Source organism: Cherax quadricarinatus, chromosome 53 (assembly GCF_038502225.1).
Source record: "Cherax quadricarinatus isolate ZL_2023a chromosome 53, ASM3850222v1, whole genome shotgun sequence".
In the NCBI taxonomy this organism is placed as follows: Eukaryota; Metazoa; Arthropoda; class Malacostraca; order Decapoda; family Parastacidae; genus Cherax; species Cherax quadricarinatus.
The window spans coordinates 25801331-25826682 of record NC_091344.1 but is presented as its reverse complement, the minus strand read 5'-3'; the positions used below and the strand labels follow the sequence as shown (position 1 = coordinate 25826682).

General features: G+C 43.0%; 1 protein-coding gene across 2 annotated transcripts in view; it reads left to right on the top strand.

Moving 5' to 3' along the window:
- Positions 1-25352, top strand: part of LOC128692193 (uncharacterized) — a 137924-nt gene that overhangs the window by 70480 nt on the left and 42092 nt on the right. For both annotated transcript variants that reach the window (XM_070096496.1, XM_070096497.1), the window contains exons 6-8: positions 7338-7510; positions 9012-9192; positions 24551-24718. In XM_070096496.1, coding sequence (XP_069952597.1) covers positions 7338-7510; positions 9012-9192; positions 24551-24718 — 522 coding nt within the window. The remainder of the gene's footprint in view (positions 1-7337; positions 7511-9011; positions 9193-24550; positions 24719-25352) is intronic.

Here is a 25352-nt window from a genome sequence, read left to right as displayed (position 1 = left end):
GCCCCAACCCCAGACTCACAAGCATCAACCTGTAATGAAAAAGGTTTGGAGAAGTCTGGAGACAGGAGAATGGGTGCAGAGCACAATAATCTTTTTGCTTTATTAAAAGCAGTGTTACAATCTGACGTCCAATTAAAGGGAACTTTATGACTGGTAAGAGAGGTAAGAGGGGCTACAATATCTGAGAAATTCTTACAGAATCTTCTGTAAAATCCTATCATGCCTAGGAAACGTTGAAGAGATTTCCTATCATGAGGAACTGGATATTCTTTAATCGAAAGAACTTTAGCAAGTTTAGGTGCAACATTACCACTACCTACTTCATGGCCTAGAAAAGTGACAGTGGCCTGGCCAAAGGAAGATTTAGATAAATTAACTGTTAATTGGGAATTCTTAAAGGTCTCAAACAGAGCTTTAAGTCTAAGTAGGTGTTGATCCCAAGTATCAGACACCACAACAATATCATCTAGGTATGCTGCCGTGCCTTCAAGTCCTTTAATAGCCTGATGGATGAGTTTCTGGAATGAAGAGGGGGAATTTTTCATTCCGAAGGGGGTAACTGTATACTGATAATGACCTCCTGGAATTACGAAGGCAGAGACTTCCTTCGCCTTATCTGTCAAAGGTACCTGATAGTAACCTTTAAGGAGATCTAATTTGGACACAAAAGTAGCCTTACCCACAAAGTCAATTACGTCATCCAGACGAGGAAGAGGGTAAGCATCTGTGATTGTGACCTCGTTCACTTTACGGTAGTCTGTGCACATACGAAACCCTCCATCAGCCTTTTTTACTAGGATGCACGGTGAAGCCCATGGACTAGATGACTCCTCCACTAAACCATGTTCTAACAAGAAGTCTACTTCCTGCTGAAGTAGCCTTTGCTTTTCAGGATTAGCTCTGTAGGGGGAGAGTTTAATTGGTTTAGATTTTCCCACATCTACATCATGGTAACCTAACGTACATTTTTTCGGCACATCCGAAAAAATATTAGGATATGACTGTAGAAGCTCAGTTAAATTGGTTGCTTGTATTTCAGATAATCCATCCATTAACGGGCTAGGATCCTTGAGGAGGACAGAATTTGAAAGTTTAGTATTAATTTCAGAGATAGAGTGCAAAGAGTCAGAGTCGTCCTCAGAGGTAGAGGACAGAGTCATTACTGGGACTTTATCTGGTGTATGAAAGGCCTTGATTTGATTAATGTGGTAAGTTTTTGTTTTTGAGGTCTTATCAATGGGAGCTACCACATAATTTAAATCAGATAATCTACTTACAATCTGCATAGGTCCCGTATATCTAGCTTTCAAGGTGTGGCCAGGTATAGGTTCCTGCACCAACACCTTGTCTCCTGGATGGAAGGAGCGGAATTGTGCACTTCTGTCATACCTCTGTTTCATCTTACTTTGAGCTGTCTTTAGGTTAGCCGTGGCCAACTCACGTGCCACCTGCAACCTTGAAGACGGGTTGTAGAGTGCTGAGCTTACGTCTTCTCCCATCCATCCTTCTTTGAGCACCCGAAGAGGACCTCGTACATTGTGCCCAAAGATCAGCTCAAACGGACTATACCCTGTAGACTCTTGCACCGTCTCCCGTACTGAGAACAGCAACAAAGGTAGAGATTCATCCCAATCTGTCGGAAAGTGCATGCAAAAACTTCTCATCATTGTTTTTAATGTCTGGTGGAATCTTTCCAAGGCGCCTTGGGACTGAGGGTGATAGGCAGTGGATAAGTTGTGAATTATCCCTAACCTAGTTAATACTTCCCTAAATGCTTTGGCAGTGAAGTTAGTACCTTGATCACTTTGTATAGTTTTAGGAATGCCAAAACAAGAAATGAATTTTGTTAAAGCTTTGAGAATAGCTTTAGTATTGATACTACGCATTGGGATCGCTTCAGGATATCTGGTTACTTTATCCATAATTGTAAATAAATACTGATTTCCAGACTTTGACTTAGGTAGTGGACCTACACAATCTATAATTAAATCTGCAAAAGGTTCTCCATCAGCAGGTATGGGTTGGAGAGGTGCAGGTTTAATGGAATGTCCAGGTTTTCCAACTTGCTGACATTCTCGGCAACACCTAATATGATTCTTCACATCTTTCTTTAATTTTGGCCAATAAAATTCTTTTGTGATTCTATACAAGGTTTTTGTAATTCCTAAGTGACCTCCTAATGACGTATTATGAGCTATATTTAATATCTGAGGTCTATACTTGGTTGGAACCACTAACCTGTCGTATAATTGCCGGCCCTCTATCTCCTTACCAGTCTCAGTGCAAACCAAATAATCATTTTTAACTTCATACTTGACTGGATGACCCAAAGAGGATTTACCCATGGCTGCCTGAAAAGCGAATTTTAAAGAAGGGTCCTTTCGTTGTTCCTCCCGGAAGGACAGTCCCTCGGGCATGGAAACAGAGACATCTGGCAATCCTGCAACCTGGGAATAGGAAGGCTTGATCGGGGTCTGTTCACTTGATCTACGAGGCTCTGGCCAGTTTTCCTCGTAAAACAATGTGGCTATTCCGAGATCGGAGTCGTCCAAGGATAGGTCAACATTCTCTCCAGACAACCCTTGGGAAGTTGCCCGAGTTATGGCCAACACCGGAGAAGCATTAATCATTATAGGTTCAGGACACGAACTAACAGTAGTAATGTTATTACCCAGTAATAACATAGCATTTTTCATGGGGAATCCTTTTGAGACACCTACAGTCAAGTACCCAGTGTAATATTTGCACTGTACATAAATTTTATGCAAAGGAACAGAATATATAGCTCCTCCATATGCTTCCAATAAAACAGAGGAATTCAAAGAAGTATTCTCTGAAAGGGGTAATATTCCCTCTCTTACAAGTGAGCAATATGCTCCAGTATCTCTAAAGGTATTTACTTTAGTTGGTTCTGAGTTTTCCTGAAGGGAAATAAGACTTTCGCAATAATAAGGGGCCATACCTTTTTCTACTTCTCTAGGGGACATGTTACTAGGGATATTAGAGATTTTCCCAATGGGTTGAGGTTTTTGGGGGCAGTTGGAACTGATGTGACCTACTTTATTGCACCTGAAGCAGACGACAGGCTTGCCCTTTACTCCCTGATGACGTTGCAAGTGGTGTCGTTCTGGCTGGTGCCTCTCTGGATATTGTTGTCGAGATGCTCCATAAGTAGTTTGCCTCTCCGCAGGGGGACCATATGTTGAGAAGCGTGGCTCACCAGGTGACTTGGTTGGATGACGTAGACGCTCTCCCTCCGGCTGGCACTTCATTCTCCAATGTTGTCGATCTCTGCTCACGCCAGACTGTTGAAAAGAGAGACGGGACCGCTCGGACAAGGAGCGGTTCGTTTCGAAGGTATCAGCCAACCTGGCCGCCTCCAATGCAGTGGTTAAGTCACGATCCTGCAGAAAGACACGAACCTCTGGTCCCACAGACTCCAGCAGGTTATCAATCAGAATAAGCTGCACCAGCTCCTCAAAGTTAGAGACACCACTCGCTTTATACCAGCTGGTAAAAGCTTTGGTTTGCTGTCTCACAAAGTCCACCAGGGATTGACCAAGCTGCCGCCTGTTCAATTTGAAGGTCTTACGATATTTAGCTGGGATACATGTATATGCTCCCAACACTGTGGTCTTCACTACTTGATAATCAGAGAATTCAGCGTCAGTTAATACCGACGTAAATTCCTGTGCCTTACCCAATAATGCTGTATGAACCAACGCTGCCCAGTGCTGTTCCGGCCACCTCAAGGCTCGAGCCTGATTTTCGAAGCTTTCGAAAAATTGCTCTGGTTCGGCCTCATTGAAGCGGGGAACAAGCTGTACTGCTTTTTGTAAACTGAAATCGTTTACAGAATGCGAAAACTGCCTCCTTTCTCTTTCCCTATCAAATTCTTCCCTTGCGAATGCTCTCTGTTCCCTAGTTTGCTCCAGCGTGATTTTTGCCAGCTCAAGTGCCAACGACGCTGATTCACCTCGAGACAACCCAGCTGCACCATACTGACCATTTTGCTCCGTAGGTGTATCATCTTCCTCATGCGAGAACATAAGAGTTTTTGCCCCAGCTCCCGTAGAGGGAGGAGTTTGATGTGCCATCTCTTCTTCAATAAGTATGTCAGCAATAAGTGAACGCAGTTGCGCAGCTGTGAGAGTGCGTTTATAGGGAATGCCAATGGAACGAGCAATTTGCCAACAACGCTGTAGGGACAATTTAGGTAGGTTATGCAAAGTATATGCCGACACCAGGCGTCTGACTCGTCTAGGTGGCATAAGTTATTCGCTATGCACAGTACGAATACCCCAACGTAACACGTTAATTTGCAGAACACGCTTAGCTATGCACAGTACGATTGCAGAATACGCATACAAGCAAAGCCGACTGCACACAAGATTGACCGTAGCGAAGCGAGCACACTGAACAAGCTAGTAGCGAGCTGTTGAACGATCACCCAATAGCAAGGCTGATCATAAGCAACTGACACGCAAAATTTGTAAAGCGAAGCGAAACAGCAAGCTACACAATGTTCCTGCTACAAGCTTCACCCTAAGCTCAACCGTTTCTCTAAGTCCAGCTCTCGGACAGGCTACCCATATTACAACCTAGGATTTCAAATGGCCTGTTATCCCAGGTGTAATGGGAGCAAATAAACACAGTAGAAAAAGTTTAGACTTATATTATCCTTCACCAATTTAGAACAGCAATATGTACACTATGTACAGTGATAAATATAGTGCACTCCACGGTAAGCAAGGCAGAAATAGAAGCCACAAGATAGCAGACCGTGCTTCAACCAGCTCTAGAATGGGAATGACAAGGGCAGACAGGAGAGCGGTATCCACATAACCTCTGCGATTGCCAATCCCACCTTCTTATTGGCTAGAACCTGGTCACTAGTTGAACGATGGGGCCCCATCATCAACTCTTAGCAACCTGGTTCGCTGGTTGGGGGAGATAGCCTGTAAATGAGGGTGTGTCCATGCGCCGAATAAAGGTTACGTACTCTTTGCATGCCACACTTCAAACTAAATAATATGCCTGGCCTCACATTCCCTGCATCACCACCTTCCACTGAGATCCTAAAATCTACTGCAAATATTACCAGCATCACCGCTGCTCCACCACTGTCACAACCTCCACTAGACACAGAGATGGACCAATCAGAGACCACTGAGACGTCGGCAAACCCCACCAATGAGAGTCCACTACCGCTTTCATCCACTGCTAGAGCAACTGACCAGTCGGAAATCTCGCCTTCACCAGTTCAGCCACCAGCCAAGAAAGCAAAAACACAAGACACTGCGGATGCACCCCACGGTGCCACTGCCACTGACACTGCTGCACCACAACAAGTCCGATATCTGAAGGGTGTATACTTCTACACAACCAAGCAGTATAAGAACACAATGCTGTCTTCAGAAATCCATCATCACCTCCAGGACGGAACAGTCAAGTATACCTACGACCAAACTGCTACATACACCACTGCAGACATGACCAGACTACTCACTGCCAACACCCAACACCTTGTGGAAGTCGAGTACACCTCAAAGAGGAAATTCAGGATGCTTCAGAATGGGGACCTTGAAGACGGTACCCTCGTCTAGCACGACTATCCATGACCATTCACCCAGCACTTTGCTGTCCGCTAAAGCTGGGGTGTGGCTCCAATCAACCCTGTAGCTGCTGCCTCTGCCCGACTGCGCTTCTCTTTGGGGAAGTCAGCGCAAGATAGAAGAAGACGACATCCTCCAACCGGAGGGCCAAGAAAGAAGAAAGATGATTATCGTCACCCCCCACCCGGGGGGCCACTGCCGGGTCACCATCTGGAGAAGACCTGGGCCAGAAGGACCTGTGAATCAACATGAATGAAAATGAACACCAACACACGACACTCCACACAGGAGAGCACAGCGCTAGCACGATCGACACCATGCATTGCCCTTCTAGGGCATGGTTGGTGCCAGAGCCCGAGTTTGTAGCTCACAAGATGAGGGGGGTACTTGTGCCTCCTCCCATGGGAGACTTAGGTCTCAGACACTCCCTAGACAGGGAGCCAGTGCCGGGCCACCACTTGGAAGGGCCCGGGCCGGGAGAATACCGGCGAATCTTTAACAACAACACCCCAGGTAGTTCTGTTTGTGACTTGAAAAAGCCCACTGTGTGGGCGAAACGTAGTCAATAAAGGATCACATTATACTGCATATGTGTTTATATTTCCTCTATTACCCCACTGGGAAGACTGTTCCACGCATCTACAACTCTGTTAGAAAACCAGTACTTACCTATGTCCTTTCTAAATCTAAATTTATCCAACTTATATCCATTATTTCTGGTTCTTATCTGGTTAGACACCCTCAGTACTTTATTAATATCTCCCTTGTTTATGCCTGTCATCCACTTATACACTTCAATGATATCTCCCCTCATTCTATGCCTCTCCATTATTATTATAATCAAAAAGAAGCGCTAAGCCACAAGGACTATACAGCTACGCCTCTCCAGAGAGTGGAGATTTAAGGCTTTAAGTCTATCTTCATACGGGAGGTTCCTTACACAGTAAATCATTTTAGTCATTCTTCTCTGTATGTTCTCTAATGAGTCTATGTCCATCCTGTAGTAAGGGGACCAAAACTGAGCAGCATAATCTAAATCTAATGTGTTATGTTATCAGTTTTTATACAGTAGTTTGGTGTTTGTAGTTACCTCTCAACGTTCGTCTTCTCTATCCTTCAGTTCTAGTATCATATTTCACCTCCCATCAACGTTCGTTACTGTAATGATCAGTCCTGTCACTTGGTTGTGTACTAGGGCAGTCTCTGTGATGTTCAGTCCTATCACCTGGTTGTGTACTAGGACCATCTCTGTGATGTTCAGTCCTATCACCTGGTTGTGTAGTATACTAGGTATGTCTCTGGGGGTTAGTTCCTGGGTTACTTGCTGTTTTGTTAAGTAAAAGGACACAAGCACAATTAATGTGACTTTTTAATGTGGCAACGTTTCGCTCTCCAGGAGCTTTGTCAAGCATTAGTTGTCACATTAGTTGCACTTTTGTCCTTTTACTTTACATATTGTCGGTAATTCTACCAACATTATTATTTGTTGTTTTGCAGTAGTGGAATTGAGAATTCAGAGGAGGGAAGTAGGGCAAATAGGAACATTTGGAGGGGGTGAGATGATGGGCAGGCAGCTGGGACACATGGGAATATATAGATGGAAAAGAGGTAGACCAGCTATCTACCGAAGATGGGGAGAGGTATGCCAGTTAATATAAACACCATTGTTATGCCACACAAAACTAATCAAGCAACTAATAAGTCTTGCCCTTTATCCACCAGAGGTTCCTGGGTGAGTACGGCATGGTGTGGTGTGAGGCTGAGGAGACCTACCTCTTGGACAACCCTGTCAATGCTTCCGGTAGTTACTCCTCCTCGGAAGCCACATCGCCTAACCTCACCCCCTCACACATGCCCAGGACCCACCCCCGCGTCAGGATCAAACGTCACAGGAGGTCAGCCAGCCTCTTCTCTTGTATTCCCCGTTCATACTAGCTTTCTGCCTCTCTAGTACGCCCAGTACATTATTACTCTCTTGTAAATTAGTATACCAATACACTCCACCTTCCTGTACACTATAAAAGTTAACACAGTACTCTTTCTAATAGCACAACCATTACACTAAGATTCGTTTCAACTCCCAATGCACTACTGTATAGTTGGTTTATTTAAATGCCAAGGATTGTAGTATAGAGCTCAGTACTCTAGTACACTACACTGTCTCTTGGGAACTTAGTATACAGCAGATATGTATTATTATTATAATCAAAAAGACAGCAGATATGTAGCATATATAATGGAAGGCTACAGAAGGTGCAGTATTATGTAAGATTTTAGATTTTGCCACCGAAGTGGCTAGTTTATTGTGCACCCCATATCCATCCTGTGGACGGTAGCGCGAGAGCATATGGATACACAAAAGGCCTAGGAACTAGGCCCCAAAGGGTTAACAGGAATACATATGGATTTATATCTACATATCTATAGTTCACTTATCTGTTACAAGCAAATTTAGGAAATTTGCTTAGTATATCTGGTATCTTATTTTCATTAATAAGATATCTTGACATGTCACATAGGTTATTATACTGTCTGTCTCTGTATTCCTCAATAAGTGGACAATTAAGCACATAGTGTTCAAGAGAGTGACCATATGCCTGATCACATAATTTACATTTAGTTTGATCATCATGTGTGTGTCTCCCAAACTGCCAGAAGTACTTGTAACCAAGCCTAAGCCTGGCCACTACAACATCAGTCAGTCTGTTCACATTGCAAGTTGCTCCATAAACATACTTATCTACGTTCATGTTATCATAGTGGGTTATAGATCTACTCAGGCTTCTAACTGCATTCCTATAACAATCATTTTCATTATTTACTTCTCTCCTAATATTATTCCTAATGCTAGACACAGTTATACCAAAGTTATATTCTACATTCTCCTTCTCGATACTCTTCTTGGCTAACATATCAACTTTATCATGAAGGAGTAATCCAATGTGTGATGGGATCCATAGCAATTGTACATTAATTCCTTTGTCCCTAATTTTTGAGTATCTATACCTGGCTTCCCCAATGAGCATGTTGTTGGAGTCATTATATGAGCCAAGAGCCTTCAATGATGACATAGAATCAGTAATGATGATAGAGTCAAGCTCAGTGTCATACGTCATAGGTAAAAAAACATAATTTACAAATACAAATATAAATTTATGTCTTTTCTGCACTATACAGGAATGTAGTTTGCATTTAATAAAATATTGTTAGGCACAAAAGAAAGCCACTAGCAGGGGATGCATTTAATATGATTTATCAGTGTTGTGGTAGTGAATGTGAGGCTATTGGTATACATCAGTGATGGTCGTATCAGTGTTGTGGTAGTGGTGATGTGCGTGAGGTTGCTGGTATACTTCAGACTGGCAGTCGTATGCAATAAGGTTATTCCTCCTTCAGGAACCACAAAAACAAGGAGGTTCGACGTGTGGTGGCTGAGTCAACCTCCCGCAGTATATCATCAGAAGCTGAACCCTTTACTCTGGATTACGAGAAACTGCTGGCGGCTGTCTCCGAACTCAACCTCGCAGCCCAGGGCGATGCTGTTGTTGCTGCTGCTGCTGCTGCTACTGCTGCCGAGGTAGTGTGTAGCTCCACACCTGGCCTCTCAGCCGGCCCTCAAAGATTTTTTAAATATGATTATGTAGAAGAGGGCTAAGGAGGGGTTGTTGAGGTGGTTCAGACATGTAGAGAGAATGGAACAAAACAAAATGACTTCGAGAGTATATAAATCTGTAGTGGAGGGAAGGTGGGGTAGGGGTCAGCCTAGGAAGGGTTGGAGGGAGGGGGTATTACAACCCAAAGGCCTGTTATCCTGGGTGTAAAGGGAGCTAAATAAACACAGCAGAAAAACTTTTGACTTGTATTATCCTTCACCAAGTAAGAACAGAATTATGTACACTATATACACTATCTACAACAATATGTATTAGTGCACTCCACAGTAAGGCAGATTAGAAGCCACTAGAGAGCAGACCGTGCTTCAACCAGCTCTAGAATAGGAATGACAAGGGCAGAGAGGTGTGTGGTACCCACAACACCTCTGTGATTGCCAAAACCATCTCATTGGCTGGAACCTGGGTACTGATTGAACAACAGGGCCCCATTGTTAACCCTTAGCACCTGGTTTGCTGGTTGGGGGAGACAGCCTTTCAATGAGGGTGTGTACATGTCCCGAATAAAGGTTACATACTCTTTGCATGCCACACCCCCACCACGAGAAGGCTCAGGATTAGGCTCCCACCTTCCATTAGTAACCATGCTACCATGGCACCATATAATTGGACCGCCTTTCCTCTCAACCATCCAACTCTTAGATAGAGCTCAGCTTTATTCACGACATAAGGCAAACTCTAAACTCAGAGCGAGACAGCAGACAGTAGGGCTAACATAGGTCCAAGACATGGGTGGACGGTAGCCCGCATCCCGTCACTAAAAAAAAAAAATGTAACACGTTATTTGCAAGACACACTTAGCTATACACAGTACGACTGTAGAATACGCACATACACTGGCAAGGCGAATAAACAATAGCAAAGCTGACTGCAAAATCTTCACACAACAGCAAGACTGACCGTAGCGAAGCGAGCACACCGAACAAGCTAATAGCGAGCTGTTGAATGATCATACAATAGCAAGGCTGACCATAGCAAGGCAATTGACATGCAAAGTTTGTGAAGCGTTGGCAAAACTAATGCAATTCCAGACAGCAAGCTACACAATGTTCCTGCTTCCAGCATCACCATAGGCTCAACCTGTGGTCTAAGTCCAGCTCCAGCTCTCGGACAGACTACCCATATTACAACCCAGGAGTCCCAAAGGCCTGTTATCCTGGGTGTAAAGGGAGCAAAATAAACACAGCAGAAAACTTTTGACTTGTATTATCCTTCACCAAGTAAGAACAAAATTATGTACACTATATACACTATGTACAACAATAGGTATTAGTGCACTCCACAGTAAGGCAGAATAGAAGCCACTAGAGAGCAGACCGTGCTTCAGCCAGCTCTAGAATGGGAATGACAAGGGCAGACAGGTGTGTGGTACCCACAACACCTCTGCAATTGCCAAAACCATCTCATTGGCTGGAACCTGGGTACTGATTGAACGATGGGGCCCCATCATTAGCCCTTAGCACCTGGTTCGCTGGTTGGGGGAGATAGCCTTTCAATGAGGGTGTGTACACACGCTGAATAAAGGTTACATACTCTTTGCATGCCACGGGGTAAAGGAGGTTTTGTGTGCAAGGGGCTTGGACTTCCAGCAAGCATGCATGAGCTTATTTGATTGGAGTGAATGGAGACAAATGGTTTTTAATACTTGACATGCTGTTGGAGTTTAAGCAAAGTAACATTTATGAAGGGATTCAGGGAAACCGGCAGGCCAGACTTGAGTCCTGGAGATGGGAAGTACAGTGTCTACACTCTGAAGGAGGGGTGTTAATGTTGCAGTTTTATAGCTGTAGTGTAAAGCACCCCTCTGGCAAGACAGTGATGGAATGAATGATGAAAGTTTTTCTTTTTTGGGGCACCCTGCATTGGTGGGAATCGGCCGATGTGTTCAGTGCCTCAGTGCTGGAGGCAATGATGTAGCCAAGCGTAGAAGTGAGGATTTAGTTAGAAGGTTCAGGACAGCAATAAACATAATTAGGAAGAAGGGGGGGGCACCCTGTTATATGTGGCATTTTGCCAAGAAGGGGTGTTGGAAATGGTTGTCCAGAGCAGTTGGTAGTAATTGTTGGTTGGATAAACACTGTAAGGATAATGCAGTACCATTCAGTGACAACTGGGACAACTTCTATGGCTGAAATGACATGTATGCCAGGGATGGGGTTCACTTATCCAGGGTAGGTGTGGCTTTTCTTGCTTGCTCAGTTGAGGGGGTTGTTAGGACTTTAAACTAGGATTAGTTAGAGGGATGGGTTTAGAAATGAGTATGGATATATTGACTTATGCTCTGATATTAAGAATCTTAATAGTAACTGTCGTGGAGTAACTCTGGGTAATGATAATTTCAGAAATTGTGTAAAAACAAAGGTGAATAAGAAAAATGTGCAGAAGAAAAAACATATGATGGTATTTCATGCTAACAGTCGAAGTGCAAGAAATAAGATTAATGAAATACGTTTGGTAGCATGTGCTGGGAACTTTGATGTCATTGCATTAACTGAAACGTGGTATGATTTATAGAGTCGGGATATGATTGCTGAGTGTAATATTCAAGGGTTTAAGTTGTTCCATGTGGATAGATGTAATGGGAAGGGGGGAAGAGTTGCATTATATATTCGAGAAAATATTAATTGTTGCATAAAAACAGGTATAAAAATAGATGGAACAGTAACAGAATCTGTTTGGGTAAAGTTTGTAGAAGGTCAAGAAAAACTAATTCTAGGTGTAATATACCGACCTCCAGACTTGGATCACGATAGAGGGAGACTTTGTAGATGAATGGGAGACTTCTTTGGTACGAAATTGTTAGGGCTTCTAGACACAATAACATAGTGATAGTAGGGGATTTTAACTTTAGTCAAACTGACTGGAATTCTTTGACCGGTAATCTGGAGTCCAGTGACTTTATGGAAACAGTTCAGGACTGTTTTCTGAAGCAGTGTGTAACAGAGCCTACCAGGGGTAATAATTTGCTAGACCTAGTCTTGTCAAATAGGGAAACACTCGTAAATAATCTGGAGATCACTGAAGAGCTTGGCGCAAGTGATCACAAATCCATCACTTTTAGCATTAACTGGGAATACAAGAATAATGATAATACGGTAAAAATCCCTGATTTTCGTTCTGCCGATTATAGTGGACTTAGGGAACACCTGTCAAATCTCGATTGGGGCTATCTAGCTAATGATTTTATTGACGATGATCATACTCATGATTACGAAGGGCTCTCCATTTATGACTTTTTTCTTAATAATGTACACCGTGTAATAAAGTTGGTAGAATTACAGACAATATGTAAAGTAAAAGGACACAAGTGCAACTAATGTGACATTTATTGTGGCAACGTTTCGCTCTCCAGGAGCTTTATCAAGCCATTACAAACAATACATGGACACAGAGGGTATATAAAGGCTCAGAGTGAGGTGAATACTAGTGAGGTACCATTTCGATGTTCACTAGTGGTAGTAGTAGTAGTAGTGACAAAAGTAATACAATATGGTAGAGCAATTAATTCGTACATGAGTAAAAGGATATAAAAGCTATTACTTGGGTAACATAAAAATAGGTTGGACAAATATAGACTGGAATGAGGCAGGTTGTTTCAGTGTTCACTCTCTGTAACGTGCTTTGTGTAGTATAACAGGAGAGACTATGTGATGGCAGGGTTTACTGTTTTCAGGAGGATTCTTGCTAAGACTTCGGAGATGGTGAAGCTGCCGTTGTTTTGTTTAATTGTATTCGAAACAGCGATCAGTGCTGATTCGAGGCACTTGCGTCTGCGGAAATTAGTTTCTTTGATCACTAATTGGGCGTCTCTGAATTTCATGAGATGATTGGAGGAATTTCGGTGTTGTACACAGGCGTTGTTCAGGTTATCGTTCCTACATGCGTAAATGTGTTCATTGAGGCGGGTGTCGAGGTTTCTGGCTGTTTCACCTACGTAAATCTTGTCACAGCCTCCACAGGGTATAGTGTAAACTCCTGCATTGGCTGGTTCGTGGTGCTTGGATTTTGTCCTGGTTATATCCTTTATTGAAGTGCTAGAAGCGATGGCGACTCTGGTGTTAGCTTGTGAAAGTACTTTTGAGACGTTTAGTGCAACCTGACTGTTGGGAAGAATTATAACTTTGCTGGGAGTGGTGTTGATGCGTGGAGAATTTATGATCTGAAGAGCTCTTTTCTTGCAGTCTTTGATGAAAAAAGAAGGAAAATGTAACTCTGTGAATGTTTGGTGAATGTATGTACACTCCTCGTCAAGAAACTCAGGACTACAAATTCTGTATGCTCTTAGGAAAAACCCGATGATGATACCTCTTTTGGTCTTGGTATCTTGACTGGAATAGAAGTGTGTGAGATCATTTTTATTGGTGGGTTTCCGATAAACTTGAAATCTTAGGTTGTTGTCTACTTTGTGAATGAGGACGTCGAGGAAAGGTAGCTTGTCATTGGACTCTTCTTCTAGTGTAAACTGGATCGCCGGTTCAACTGCGTTGAGCCTTGCCTGAAGATCCCATACATCAAAACGTTTTGGAGTTATTACGAGGACATCGTCCACGTAACGTAACCAAGTGACGCTTGAAGGGATGATGTTGGCGAAGTGTTCGGACTCTAGGTGTTCCATGTATAAGTTGGCTAGGACGGCACTTATGGGGGACCCCATTCCCATGCCGTAGGTTTGTTTGTAGAGCTTGTTATTGAAAGAAAAACAGTTGAAATTAACACAGAGTTCAATTAAGTCAACAAAATCTCCGGGAGGTAGAGGAAGATTAAGGTCCTGATTGACTTTACGTCGTAGAACCTCGATGGCTTTTTTGGTAGGTACTTTTGTGAAGAGGGAAGTCACATCCAAACTGCTTAGTTTCTTGTTACGGATGGAGAGGTTACGGATGCGGTTGAGAAGGTCACCTGAGTGTTTAAGATGAGCGGGGCTGATGGTCCCCAGAAGGCAGGAAAGATGTTTGGCAAGAACTCCGGCTAGTTTGTGTGGAGCACTGCCTATTCCTGACGAGATTGGTCTGAGAGGAATATTGTGTTTATGGGTCTTGGGTAAACCATACATGTGTGCTGGTTTAGGGTTGCTTGGTAACAAGTACAGAAGTTTCTTCCCTTCTCTAGTGCGTTTGAGTATTCGTCTGGTTTTGTATAGAAAATCTTTGGTGAGCGTCTCCCACTGTTGAGTGCTGATGGGTTCGTATGTAGATTGATCATTCAAAAGGTCCATCATTTTAGTGTTGTAGTCACTGGTGTTGAGGATGACGACTCCACCTCCTTTGTCGGCGGTGGTGACGATAATGTTGGGGTCGTTGGCGAGGTTCTTAAGGGCAGTGATGTATCGTCTAGGAAGATTAGAAGTAGAAGGCTCACATAAAGCTGCAGTAAGAAGACCCTGTATATAACCCTTCTGGAAGTTGCTGTCACTGTGTCTATGGTTCCTGGTAACTAGATTTAGTTGATAGTTAGGTTTGCGTATGTTGGTGGTAAATTTGAGTCCCAGACTCAGTGCTTGTTTTTCGTAGTCGGTTAAGGTGCGTGACGATAAGTTGTTTATCAGGGATTCACGTCCCATTTCCTTCCATCGACTGTTAGAGCAGAGGTACTGAAGTTTGCGATTGAGTTTGATCTTCTGTTGGAGGTTAGCTGTGGTGACTGTGCTGAGAATATGCTCAGCAGTGTGTTGGTCAATCTGAAGATTGGCCCTCATATTCCTTGCAGTTTCAAAGGTTTCCTTAGCGATGTTAGAAAGTTCTTCGGCACATTCAGTTAAGTAAGCTTGGGTAGCTGGAGAGAAGGGGTGCTTGGAGTTGGAGAGTTGTGCAGGAGTAGACTTAGGGATCACCTTCTCTGCCAGGCAATCTTGTAGAAAGTTGTGTCTGTTGCGATAGCTGTGAGCACAAAGAAGGGTGTCCAAATAACGTCTGCATGAAATGTCCATTATGTTGCGGTGTCCGACAGATTGTAATAAAGTTGGTAGAATTACCGACAATATGTAAAGTAAAAGGACATTAGTTGCACTTGTGTCCTTTTATCTTCTGCTTCTATCAACTTTTCTATACTTGACTGAAGAAGCCTACTGTGTAGGCGAAACGTTTCATAATAAAGATACCTAACTGTTGCATATGTGTCTTACCTAACAACCTGTCGGTATTTTATACCATTTTAATGTTCAATCTGTCAGACACTGCAACACAAGGGTATCTTGGTACAGACCTGCAATCAACTTCGACAACTTCCACTAGTGAGAGCGGCTGGATTTGAGAGGGACCTGACCTCTCAGCATCTGAGTTCTTACCTCTCCTAGTGGCCTACGTCTCACCTCTTGGCGCTATAAAAAGCTCCATCCTGTCACTTCATCTCCATATTGTTTCATACTATGGAACAATGCTCTTCTCCAGACTGAGGGACTGACCACCTCAAAACTTTAAGGGTGATGGACTGATTACATCGTCTTCAAGTATCTTCTGCTTCTATCAACTTTTCTGTACTTGACTGAAGAAGCCTACTGTGTAGGCGAAACGTTTCATAATAAAGATACCTAACTGTTGCATATGTGTCTTACCTAACAACCTGTCGGTATTTTATACCATTTTAATGTTCAATCTGTCAGACACTGCAACACAAGGGTATCTTGGTACAGACCTGCAATCAACTTCGACAACTTCCACTAGTGAGAGCGGCTGGATTTGAGAGGGACCTGACCTCTCAGCATCTGAGTTCTTACCTCTCCTAGTGGCCTACGTCTCACCTCTTGGCGCTATAAAAAGCTCCATCCTGTCACTTCATCTCCATATTGTTTCATACTATGGAACAATGCTCTTCTCCAGACTGAGGGACTGACCACCTCAAAACTTTAAGGGTGATGGACTGATTACATCGTCTTCAAGTATCTTCTGCTTCTATCAACTTTTCTGTACTTGACTGAAGAAGCCTACTGTGTAGGCGAAACGTTTCATAATAAAGATACCTAACTGTTGCATATGTGTCTTACCTAACAGACTCTGTTACTGCTCCATCTATTTTTATACCTGTTTTTATGCAACAATTAATATTTTCTCGAACATACAATGCAACTCCTCCCCCCTTCCCATTACATCTATCCACATTGAATAACTTAAATTCCTGAATATTACACTCAGCAGTCATATCCCGACTCTTTAAATCATACCACGTTTCAGTTAATGCAATGATATCAAAGTTCCCAGCACATGCTACCAAACGTAGTTCATTAATTTTATTTCTTGCACTTCGACTGTTAGCATAAAATACCATCATATGTTTTTTCTTCTGCACATTTTTCCTATTCATCTTTGTTTTTACACAATTTCTGAAATTATCATTACCCAGAGTTACTACATGACAGTTACTGTTAAGATTCTTAATATCAGAGCATAAGTCAATATATCCATACTCATTATTAATCATTTCTAAACCCATACCTCTAACTAATCCTAGTTTAAAGTCCTAACAACCCCCTCAACTGAGTTAGCAAGAAAACCCACACCTGCCCTGGATAAGTGAACCCCATCCCTGGCATACATGTCATTTCGGCCATAGAAGTTGTCCCAGTTGTCAATGAATGGTACTGCATTATACTTACAGTGTTTATCCAGCCAACAATTAATACCAATTGCTCTGGACAACCATTCATTACCAACACCTCTTCTTGGCAAAATGCCACATATAACAGGGCGCCCCCCCTTCTTCCTAATCATGTCTATAGCTGTCCTGAACTTTCTAACTAAATCCTCACTTCTACGCTTGCCTACATCATTGCCTCCAGCACTGAGGCAAATAATAGGATTGATCCCATTACCGTTCATGATGTTGTCAAGCCGGCTAACAATGTCCTCCATCCCAGCCCCAGGAAAGCATACCCTTTGTCTCCTACTCCTGTCCTTCAAGCAGAATGCCCTATCCATGTATCTAACCTGGCTATCCCCAACAACAACAATATTCTTACCTTCCTTGTTGTCGTTCGTCGTGACGATCCCAGTAGTAGACTCACATTCGTCGGGTAGCACCGAGAATGCGTTGGAGGTTTCCACGGGAGTTTCCACAGCAGTCTCTTTCTTCTTCATCGTTTCTGGCTTTCCATTCGTCTTCTTGATCGTCAACTTCGTCGTCCCCTGCTGTCCAGCCACTGACCACGATCCCTTCTTGACCTGAGGACTCGAAACAGGAGGACTACTACTAATCCTCTTGTTTTCCTCGGTCAATCGCCGTATCTCCATCTTCGCTGCCCTCAATTCTTCCTTAAGTTGCTGGTAAAGTTGCTCGATGGAGGGCATCTTGGTTCAGTCCACGGGAGCAAACAAGACACTTCTTCACAGAGTTAAGTATAGGTCAGCACTCAAAGTACAGGTCACCACTCAAGAGCACACAAACAGGTCTTCACAGAGCTAAGTACACGTCACCACTGAGCTAAGTACACGTCACCACTGAGCTAAGTACACGAGAATGAGGTAATCAGTCCCTCAACCTGGAGTCGATGTGTTCAGTCCATCAAGCTTGTAGACTGAACACATCGACTTCAGGTTGAGGGACTGATTACCTCATTCTCCTCCTCTCCTTACGCCTTCCTCTTTGTATTGGACTGATGAAGCCACTGTGTGGCGAAACGTTTCCTGAATAAAAATTCCCATATGCTGCATAAGTGTCTCAATCTTCAGAGGTCGTTTTGATAAGGACCTGCCTTGTATGGGCCAGTAGGCCTTCTGCAGTGTTCCTCCATTCTTATGTTCTTAAATAAATAATATGTAGAAGAGACCACAGTTGCAAACAACTTAAATAAGAGGGTAGACAGTATAGTAGGAAATACAGTACGGTACTTTTAACAGGTAGCAGAAGCTAGAGGAACAAGCTCCTGATATCACACAGAATGTGAAAAAGACTTGGGAGTCATGGTAAGCAGAAATCTAAAGCCAAGACAGCAGTGCCTAAGTGTGCACAACAAGGCTAACAGATTACTTGGATTTATCTCAAGAAGTATTATTAACAGAAGTCCAAAAGTTATTTTACAGCTTCATACCTCACTAGTGAGGCCTCATTTGGATTATGCCGCTCAGTTTTGGTCTCCTTACTACAGGATGGATATAGATTCATTGGAGAACATACAGAGGAGGATGACTAAAATGATTAACTGTGTAAGGAATCTCTTGTATGAAGATAGACTTAAAGCCTTAAATCTCCATTCTCTGGAGAGACGTAGAATGAGGGGAGATATCACTGAAGTGTATAAGTGAATGACGGGCATAAACAAAGGAGATATTAATAAAGTACTGAGGGTGTCGAACCAGGTAAGAACCAGAAATAATGGATTTAAGTTGGATAAATTTAGATTTAGAAAGGACATAGGTATCAGAAACCTTCCCTATGAGGATAGACTAAGGGCCCTGAATCTGCACTCTCTGGAAAGATGTAGAATTAGGGGAGATATGATGGAGGTGTATAAATGGAAGACAGGAATAAATAAAGGGGATGTAAATAGTGTGCTGAAAATATCTAGCCTAGACAGGGCTCGCAGCAATGGTTTTAAGTTGGAAAAATTCAGATTCATAAAGGATATAGGAAAGTACTGATTTGGTAATAGAGTTGTGGTGATAGAGGCCAGAACGTTGTGTAGCTTTAAAAATAGGTTGGACCTTAGGTTAACCTTACTGACCAATATGTTCAGCTTAAAAGAGAAGTAAAAAAGGTGATTAGAAAGGCTAAACGTGACTATGAAATTAGAGTTGCTAATGAATCAAAGACTAATCCAAGTGGGGTTCTTTCAAGTGTATAGGACGAAGGTGAACGAAAAAGTAGGACCTCTGAAAACTGGGAATGGACAGCTGACGGATAATGAACTGGAAATGTGTTCCTTATTTAATGACTATTTTTTTGTCAGTTTTTACACAGGAAGATGTTAATGAGATTCCAGTAATTAACAATTATTTAGTTCCCGATGAATTTAAGTTAACTAATATTACTGTCACGAGGGACATGGTTATTAAACAGATAGACAAACTGAAACAAAATAAGTCCCCGGGACCCGATGAGTTGTTTTCCAGGGTACTTAAGGAATGCAAGATGGAGCTTAGTCAGCCATTAACGAGTGTATTCAATGCGTCCATCCTTACCTGTGTTGTGCCAGAGTTGTGGAAGATGGCTAATGTGGTTCCTATATTCAAATCAGGGGATAAGTCCACTCCTTCAAATTACCGTCCAATAAGCCTGACATCTATAGTGGGCAAGTTATTAGAATCAATTATAGCTGACATTATCAGAAGTCACCTTGAAGAGCATAACTTGATAAATGAATCTCAGCATGGATTCACGAGAGGTCGTTCCTGCCTGACAAACTTACTGACGTTCTTCAATAGAACATTTGAGGCAGTTGACAGTGATAAGGAATATGATATTGTTTATTTGGATTTTAGTAAAGCCTTCGATAGAGTACCTCACAAGAGACTCTTAAGAAAAGTGGCAGCTCATGGTATAGGAGGTAAAGTTCTAGCATGGATTGAGGCATGGCTTACCAATAGAAAGCAGAGAGTTACCATTAATGGAGTGAAATCTGAATGGGGATTAGTCACTAGTGGCGTTCCACAAGGATCAGTTTTAGGCCCTCTCTTGTTCATAATTTACATTAATGACCTTGATGAAGGGATTACGAGTGATATGAGTAAATTTGCTGATGATACAGACCAATAGCACTAACATCCCATATCATAAAAATCTTTGAAAGGATCCTAAGAAGCAAGATCACCACCCATCTAGAAACCCATCAGTTACACAACCCAGGGCAACATGGGTTTAGAACAGGTCGCTCCTGTCTGTCTCAACTATTGGATCACTACGACAAGGTCCTAAATGCACTAGAAGACAAAAAGAATGCAGATGTAATATATACAAACTTTGCAAAAAGCCTTCGACAAGTGTGACCATGGCATAATAGCGCACAAAATGCGTGCTAAAGGAATAACAGGAAAAGTCGGTCGATGGATCTATAATTTCCTCACTAACAGAACACAGAGAGTAGTCGTCAAAAGAGTAAAGTCCGAGGCAGCTACGGTGAAAAGCTCTGTTCCACAAGGCACAGTACTCGCTCCCATCTTGTTCCTCATCCTCATATCCGACATAGACAAGGATGTCAGCCACAGCACCGTGTCTTCCTTTGCAGATGACACCCGAATCTGCATGACAGTGTCTTCCATTGCAGACACTGCAAGGCTCCAGGCGGACATCAACCAAATCTTTCAGTGGGCTGCAGAAAACAATATGAAGTTCAACGATGAGAAATTTCAATTACTCAGATATGGTAAACATGAGGAAATTAAATCTTCATCAGAGTACAAAACAAATTCTGGCCACAAAATAGAGCGAAACACCAACGTCAAAGACCTGGGAGTGATTATGTCGGAGGATCTCACCTTCAAGGACCATAACATTGTATCAATTGCATCTGCTAGAAAAATGACAGGATGGATAATGAGAACCTTCAAAACTAGGGAGGCCAAGCCCATGATGACACTCTTCAGGTCACTTGTTCTATCTAGGCTGGAATATTGCTGCACACTAACAGCACCTTCCAAGGCAGGTGAAATTGCCGACCTAGAAAATGTACAGAGAACTTTCACGGCGCGCATAACGGAGATAAAACACCTCAATTACTGGGAGCGCTTGAGGTTCCTAAACCTGTATTCCCTGGAACGCAGGAGGGAGAGATACATGATTATATACACCTGGAAAATCCTAGAGGGACTAGTACCGAACTTGCACACGAAAATCACTCACTACGAAAGCAAAAGACTTGGCAGATGATGCACCATCCCCCCAATGAAAAGCAGGGGTGTCACTAGCACGTTAAGAGACCATACAATAAGTGTCAGGGGCCCGAGACTGTTCAACTGCCTCCCAGCACACATAAGGGGGATTACCAACAGACCCCTGACAGTCTTCAAGCTGGCACTGGACAAGCACCTAAAGTCAGTTCCTGATCAGCCGGGCTGTAGCTCGTATGTTGGTTTGCCTGCAGCCAGCAGCAACAGCCTGGTTGATCAGGCTCTGATCCACCAGGAGGCCTGGTCACAGACCGGGCCGCGGGGGCGTTGACCCCCGGAACTCTCTCCAGGTAAACTCCAGGTATACAAAGATAGGCCGTATAATTCACTCTGAGGAGGATATCAATGAACTCCAGGACGATTTGGACAAATTAATGTCTTGGTCTGAAAAATGGCAGATGAAGTTCAATGTGGATAAGTGTAAGGTACTTACCCTTGGTAATGAAAATAACCCTCGAAGCTATAATCTAGGTGAAGTAGAGCTTGATCATACAGAATGTGAAAAAGACTTGGGAGTCATGGTAAGCAGAAATCTAAAGCCAAGACAGCAGTGCCTTAGTGTGCGCAACAAGGCCAACAGATTACTTGGATTTATCTCAAGAAGTATAAGTAACAGAAGTCCAAAAGTTATTTTACAGCTCTATACATCACTAGTGAGGCCTCATTTGGATTATGCTGCTCAGTTTTGGTCCCCTTACTACAGGATGGATATAGACTCATTAGAGAACATACAGAGAAGAATGACTAAAATGATTTACTGTGTAAGGAACCTCCCGTATGAAGATAGACTCAAAGCCTTAAATCTCCACTCTCTGGAGAGGCGTAGAATGAAGGAGATATCATTGAAGTGTGCTTTATAGTAATCTGTTTACATTAATGTTTTATCACTGATTTCATCATTGCTTAGTTAATCTTAAGTTAATTTTAAGCCAGCCCGTAATGCTATGCATAGTATAAGTGGCTTTGGCATACTGCTCTTATCTGTATTTTTTTGTACCTCTGTATGTGTGCTCAAATTGTAAATAATAAAAAAAAAAAAAAAAAGTGGATGACGGGCATAAACAAGTGAGATATTAATAAAGTACTGAGGGTGTCGAACCAGGTAAGAACCAGGAATAATGGATTTAAGTTGGATAAATTTAGATTTAGAAAGGACATAGGTAAGTACTGGTTTTCTAACAGAGTTGTAGACGCGTGGAACAGTCTTCCCAGTGGGGTGATAGAGGCTAGGACCTTGGGTAGCTTTAAGAAGAGACTGGACAAATATATGAGTGGGAAGGGCTGGGTTTGATTGGTGTTATTAGGTACGGGAGTTATTTCCAGGGAAGCTTTAGGTAGTAGTCGTTTTGATAAGGACCTGTCTCGCATGGGCCAGTAGGCCTTCTGCGGTGTTCCTCCATTCTTATGTTCTTATGAGTGGATGTGGGTGGGTGTGAGTTGGACCTGATAGCTTGTGCTACCAGGTCGGTTGCCGTGTTCCTCCCTTAAGTCAATGTGACCTGACCTGACTGGGTTGGGTGCATTGGCTTAAGCCAGTAGGAGACTTGGACCTGCCTCGTATGGGCCAGTAGGCCTGCTGCAGTGTTCCTTCGTTATGTTCTTATGTTCTCTAACAGAGTTGTGGATGCGTGGAACAATCTTCCCAGTAGGGTGACAGATATTGTTTCAGACTATGGAATAATGCTCTTCTCCAGACTGATGGACTGACCACCTCAAAACTTTAAGGGTGATGGACTGATTACATCGTCTTCAAGTCTCTTCTGCTTCTATCAGCTTTTCTGTACTCGACTGAAGAAGCCTACTGTGTAGGCGAAACGTTTCGAAATAAAGATACCTAACTGTTGCATATGTGTCTTACCTAACAACAGGGTGATAGAGGCTAGGACCTTGGGTAGCTTTAAAAAGAGATTGGACAAATATATGAGTGGGAGGGGCTGGGTTTGACTGGTGTCATTGGGTATGGGAGTTAATTCTTGGGTAGCTTTGGGTACCTGGTTACCTGGAGGTTATTCCGGGGATCAATGCCCCCACGGCCCAATCCATGACCAGGCCTCCCGGTGAATCAGGGCCCGATCAACCAGGCTGTTACTGCTGGCCGCACGCAGTCCAACGTACAAGCCACAGCCTGGCTGATCCGGCACTGACTGTAGGTATCTGTCCAGCTCTCTCTTGAAGGCAGCCAGGGGTTTATTGGTAATTCCCCTAATGCTTGATGGGAGGCTGTTGAACAGTCTTGGGCCCCAGACACTTATGGTGTTTTCTCTTAGTGTACCAGTGGCGCCCCTACTTTTAATTGGGGGTATTTTGCATCGCCTGCCCAGTCTTTTACTTTCGTAGGGAGTGATTTCTGCGTGCAGATTCAGGACCATTCCTTCCAGGATTTTTCAAGTGTAGATTATATTATCTCTCTCTCTTGCGTTCCAACGAGTACAAGTCAAGTGCTTCCAATTATTATTATTATTATATTCAAGGGGGAAGAGCTAAACCCGGAGGATTATACAGCACCTGGGGGGGGATGTGGAAGGCATTCAGGCTTAATTTGGGGAACTGGAGCACAGATCCAATTTCCTAAATCAAGAGCCCCTCACCAACATCAAGGAACCTTCCTTGAGGGGAAGTGCTTCCAAGCATTACCAGTAGTTAAGGTGCTTGACAGAACTTATACGTGCAGTAAAGGATCTCTGTACACTCTCTAGATCTGCAATTTCACCTGCTTTGAATGGAGATGTAGAGGTTGTTTTGATAAGGACCTGTCTTGCATGCACCAGTAGGCCTTCTGCAGTGTTCCTCCATTCATATGTTCTTGTCACACTTGGTATGGTTAACCCTGAAGGTTTCTCCTCAGGCTGGGGAGAGTCTTCAGCTGACTCTCTACAAAAATGGTATCGTGGTGGTATAAACCTTGGTAATAAATACCGACAAGTTGGTTTAGAAAGACACGTAAGCAAACACTATGACATATTTATTAGAAAACGTTTCGGTCCTGGGACCTTGATCACTTCTAACATACAGAGGTAGAAAGACATTATATATACAGTGGACCCCCGGTTAACGATATTTTTTCACTCCAGAAGTATGTTCAAGTGCCAGTACTGACCGAATTTGTTCCCATAAGAAATATTGTGAAATAGATTAGTCCATTTCAGACCCCCAAACATACACGTACAAATGCACTTACATAAATACACTTACATAATTGGTCGCATTCGGAGGTAATCGTTATGCGGGGGTCCACTGTATAGGCGGAGAGTGAGGTGTGACGAACTTATACGTGCAGTAAAGGATCTCTGTACACTCTCTAGATCTGCAATTTCACCTGCTTTGAATGGAGATGTAGAGGTTGTTTTGATAAGGACCTGCCTTGCATGGGCCAGTAGGCCTTCTGCAGTGTTCCTCCATTCTTATGTTCTTATCACACTTGGTATGGTTAACCCTGAAGGTTTCTCCTCAGGCTGGGGAGAGTCTTCAGCTGACTCTCTACAAAAATGGTATCGTGGTAGACGAAGGAGGCTTCCGCAACTTTGAGGCTGTTAAAACACGGCAATTCCTGCAGGATATCCTCGATGGCTTCTTCCCTAGTGAGCTACAGGATACATTTCCTCAGGGCATCCCTATTAAGGTAGGTCCTGAATATTCTGAATTGTAGAATGGTTTGCTTTTCATGAAAAGTTTTAATAGGTACAAGAATATCATCAACTTAGTTAACTGTGATGTTCTTGGGAATGTCTGGTATCATTGATTTATATATTAAACAATGATAATGTGTCAGAGAAGTATAATTTCATCGATAGTATTCAGTAGCGACAAACAGATGAATGAGACACATGTGCAACACCTGGCTATCTATATTTATGGAGATGTTTCAACAACCAATGGTTTTTTCAGCTTCTAGCTGGTAGTGAAAGAGGCAGTAATCTGTCTCTCAGTCTTGTTAGGTGTTCAAACCTTTAGTCTTGATAAAACTAAGTCAGATGAATGAGAATGGAGACCTACATACTGGAGCCAGAAGAGAGGTGCAGCAGTTAATGCAGCAGTTAAAGACATCGTCACAAATGAGTGGGACCTACCAGTGGAAGTAGGGTATGCCCAAGAATTTGGACAAAGGTAAACAGTAGATCATCTGCAGCCACCCTATTGTAGATCAATGGTTCAGAGAACCGACATGTTGATAAATTAGACACGTGCAACTCTTGGGTATCTTTATTGAGGAAACATTTTGCCACACAGTGGTGAAATGATGAAGCCACTGTGTG